The sequence below is a fragment of the Sinocyclocheilus anshuiensis genome, unplaced genomic scaffold, assembly GCF_001515605.1.
Source record: "Sinocyclocheilus anshuiensis isolate Anshui unplaced genomic scaffold, SAMN03320099.WGS_v1.1 scaffold1468, whole genome shotgun sequence".
NCBI classification, from domain to species: Eukaryota; Metazoa; Chordata; class Actinopteri; order Cypriniformes; family Cyprinidae; genus Sinocyclocheilus; species Sinocyclocheilus anshuiensis.
Genome location: NW_015546129.1, coordinates 599,285 through 603,027, shown reverse-complemented (window position 1 = coordinate 603,027; position 3,743 = coordinate 599,285). Strand labels below are relative to the sequence as shown.

At 34.2% G+C, this 3,743-nt stretch overlaps 2 protein-coding genes across 4 annotated transcripts in view; one reads left to right on the top strand and one right to left on the bottom strand.

Annotated features, from left to right (window-relative positions):
- LOC107701070 (coiled-coil domain-containing protein 77-like) overlaps nt 1–1,391 on the bottom strand; it is a 7,839-nt gene extending 6,448 nt beyond the window's left edge. The window contains exons 1-2 of one of the 3 annotated variants that reach the window (XM_016502994.1): nt 1,343–1,391; nt 776–829 (exon numbers count right to left, since the gene is read on the bottom strand). In XM_016502994.1, the coding sequence (XP_016358480.1) occupies nt 776–810 (35 nt within the window). In that variant the 5' untranslated portion in view covers nt 811–829; nt 1,343–1,391. Of the gene's footprint in view, nt 1–775; nt 830–1,024; nt 1,043–1,342 lie in introns of those variants that run through there. The other 2 variants (XM_016502996.1, XM_016502995.1) reach the window with 2 other exon arrangements.
- A 283-nt stretch (nt 1,392–1,674) lies between these two features.
- LOC107701071 (cat eye syndrome critical region protein 5 homolog) overlaps nt 1,675–3,743 on the top strand; it is a 5,112-nt gene continuing 3,043 nt past the window's right edge. Inside the window, exons 1-3 of the mRNA XM_016502998.1 lie at nt 1,675–1,812; nt 3,068–3,286; nt 3,422–3,534. Of these exons, the coding sequence (XP_016358484.1) occupies nt 1,696–1,812; nt 3,068–3,286; nt 3,422–3,534 (449 nt within the window). The 5' untranslated portion in view covers nt 1,675–1,695. The remainder of the gene's footprint in view (nt 1,813–3,067; nt 3,287–3,421; nt 3,535–3,743) is intronic.

Here is a 3,743-nt window from a genome sequence, read left to right as displayed (position 1 = left end):
ATAAGGACCCGTTTTGTGCAAGGTCAATAACAACTAAATCCTTTTCGAGGAGGACCACTACAGCATATGGTTCCTGAAAATCTGCAGAGAAATGAAAACAGGATGGGTAAAATCATGAATAAATCGCTACATATTTGAGTTTTTTATATATATATATATATATATATATGTATATATATATATATGCACACATACACACTGCTGTTCATGAGTTTTTGGGATCTAATCTAATGACAAACTATATATTGTTGGAAAGACTCCTAAATAGATATTTTACCACTTTTTTTGTTAAAAATTATGCAAGAAAAGTAATAGATTAATTTATGACAAGAGTGCACCTCAATAATCATAACAGGAGTTCTGACCTTTGTCACAAAAAGTCTTCTTTGTTGCCTTTTTCTCTATCACACTTTAGAAATCATCAGAAATTATATATCAATTGAAAACTTTAAATCTCAAAATTCATCCTTTGAAACCCATTTTAAAATCAAACATTGCATTACCATGAAAACGGTACATCAAAATCATGTTACAAAATGTTTTCGTTCATGAATTATACAAATTTAAGTTTGGATCGTGCACTTTCACGTCTGTTCAAAAATGTGAGTGACAGTTAAGGGGTTAAAGAAGTCTCTTCTGCTCATCAAGGCTGCATTTATTTGATCAGAAATACAGAGAAAAACAGAAAACCATTATTTCACAATATTACTATTTTAATATACTTTAAAATATAATCTGACATATATGGGATATTCTAAATATAAATGATATTTACCTTTTATGCTCTTTTGTAGGAGGAGAATCCATCATCACAGTGTATGGCCTAAAACTTAAAAAAGAATTTAAAAAAATTAAAATTAAATATTTTATTTATATCTTATTCGAAGGTAAATTTATCTAAATATAATGAGCTGTAGGTGACCTAACTTTACTCTAAAATTACGGTAAATTAAAAACAACATGCAATATATCAAAATATTCATAATAATAGCCCAAAGGAAAGCTCTTTTTTTTGACACGTTACCGGGGTGATCAGTTATGGTTGTCATGTAAACAACCGCTTTACGGAGGGAAATTTGAACGAACAAAGCGTTATACAGGTTTATTTAGACCGAGAATCTGTTTTTACAGCCTAATTAACAGCCTAAATCATCACTTTAGTCACTTTATTTAATCAGCAGACTGTCAGGTGTGCAGTAAATAACGTACTGTTGCACGATAAAAACTAAATATCACAACGGTCATAGTTAGCCGGCTACGTCTGCCATCTCCACTATTTTCCACGCCGTAAATCACTGTTATAATAATATTCTCAATCAAAATGAATGTTTATGTTATAGTTACCTTCTGCCTGCGCGCTCGCTTTTAACACACGCCGGTTAGAAACCGGAAGTCTCTGTGTTTACTGGAGCGCGTTCTCACTGCGTCGCGTCTGCGCAGCACCAACGCAGCCTGGCGTCAGTTTCCAGCAGCAGGCGCCTGTCGGTTCTGCACTATTTCTGCTGACACACACCGCTCTGGGATTGATTTAGATAAGAGCCACACACGGACCTCCTACGTGGCCTTTAGACACACGAGAAACATGTTTGACAGCTGCTGATAGCATGTGAGCTAATGGTTAGCAGCGCAGGAGGAGTCATGCTCGGGTCAAAGTAGAAACACTGTCTCGTTTCTTCTTGTATTTCGTGGGAAAACATGGCAGAGATGTTTTCCCGCTTGACTATGTTTAGAATCGGATGGAGAGGCGTGAAATTGAGCAGGAAAGTCACGAATGCAGCTGCTTCTGCGCAGACGCAGCGCCGCTACAGCACAGTGAGTTCACGCTCATTATTATTATTCATAATTCAGCCTTCAGTAATAATAATAATAATGAGCCGTCAAACACCAAAACGAGTTGTGTTATAGGCAAACAGGCTTGTGTTGTTGTTCTGTTTTCATAAGTTTCGGGTCAAAATCTGGATGTGTTTCAAAACGTAGTGAGCTGCCTATCTAGACAGCATTTTCGGTCCAAAAATGAACATATTATATTATAATCAAGTGTATATTAGGTTATATAATATTATAAATATAATATATAACATTATCATTATTTACATGTATATTTATATATATTATATGGCTATTTATATACTTTTCTTTTCTAAAATATAAAAATTAAATAGTGTGTGCGTGTGTATAATTGTGTATATATATATATAAAATTAATAATTATATTATTAAATTTTTTATTTTAGATGTAATATTTTATATCATTTTAATTATATATATTTATATTAATTATAAAATATATATATATATATATATGTATATTATATATTATAATTATATCATTAATTTTCTTATTTTAGATGTAATATTTTATCATTTTAATTATATATATTAATTATAAAATATATATATATATATATTATTTTTTTAAATTATTATTTAAAGCGCTGCTTGCACTTGCTTAGAATAATTGGACTATATTTAAATCCCTTGTGTTCATTTGAGCGCTCTACACATATATATATAATTTTTTTTATATATATATAAAATTTAGAACACTATTGTCGGTCAAATAGTTTATATACTTTTAATGAAAAGCGACAAAAATGCACTTCTTGTTCTCAAAAATGTTTCACAAAAAGTGCAAAAGCCTCTGATCCTCAGAAATGATGCTCAGGTAAGCAGCGTACTGGGTTTGAACACATGGCCTTTGACATTTAGCAGGAGAATGGAACTTTTGCAGTTGATCTACATGAACTTTCACCTGGGTTTTACAGCAAAAGGTGGCGGGACGTTCTCAAGGTTTCGCTTTCCTTTTGCAGGAAATGTGAAAAGAGTCTTAAGGCGGGAATAAAACATTTTGTCATTAGGGGGCGGTGTGGCGTCATGGTTCAGTTTGGGCCTGAATTTGATCTGTAACCTGAAGGTTGTAGGTTCAAATCCCTACTGAAACTATCACCATTGTGGCCTTGATCGAGACATTTAACCTCTTGGAATACTGAGGTTAACCGATGAGTACAGTTGGTCACTTTTGATAAAAGTGTGTGCTAATAGAAACCTAAATGAATGTTGTTTTTAGGATGTGTGTGAACGGGATCGCAGCTTGTTTGGGCTTCTGTTTGACATTGACGGGGTGCTGGTACGCGGACGGACGCCCATCCCTGCAGCCAAACAGTGTTTCAGGAACCTGGTGGACGGCGATGGAAAATACAAGGTTCCCGTGGTGTTTGTGACGAATGCGGGAAACTCTCTCCGAGAAACCAAGGCCGAGCAGCTGTCTCACCTTCTGGAGGTTGAGGTGAGACACCTGACGACAGGGGTAACCACAAATATTCACCCCCTCCAGGTTGCACTGTCGGTAGTTTACACATAACATGTGATGTGTTTGCATGTGTCCGAGAGAAAGCCAGGACAGTTTGATTTCTCCACACAGGTGTCAGCAGACCAGGTGGTGCTGTCCCACAGTCCTCTGCGGGTTTTCACTCAGTTCCATGACCTGTGTGTGCTGGTGTCCGGACAGGGACCCGTGGTGGAGGTTGCACACAAGTATCCTTCTTTACCTTGATTTGAATGACTATAATTATTCAATAGTTATAAATAATGAGAATGATAAAAAATGTAATATATATTATATTATAATAATTCATTATAATTTATATAATTTATTATTTATAATAATTATTGTTATTTATTACTATTAAAATATTGTAATAATTATAACTAATTATTTAAAAATATATATATTTAGCATATAT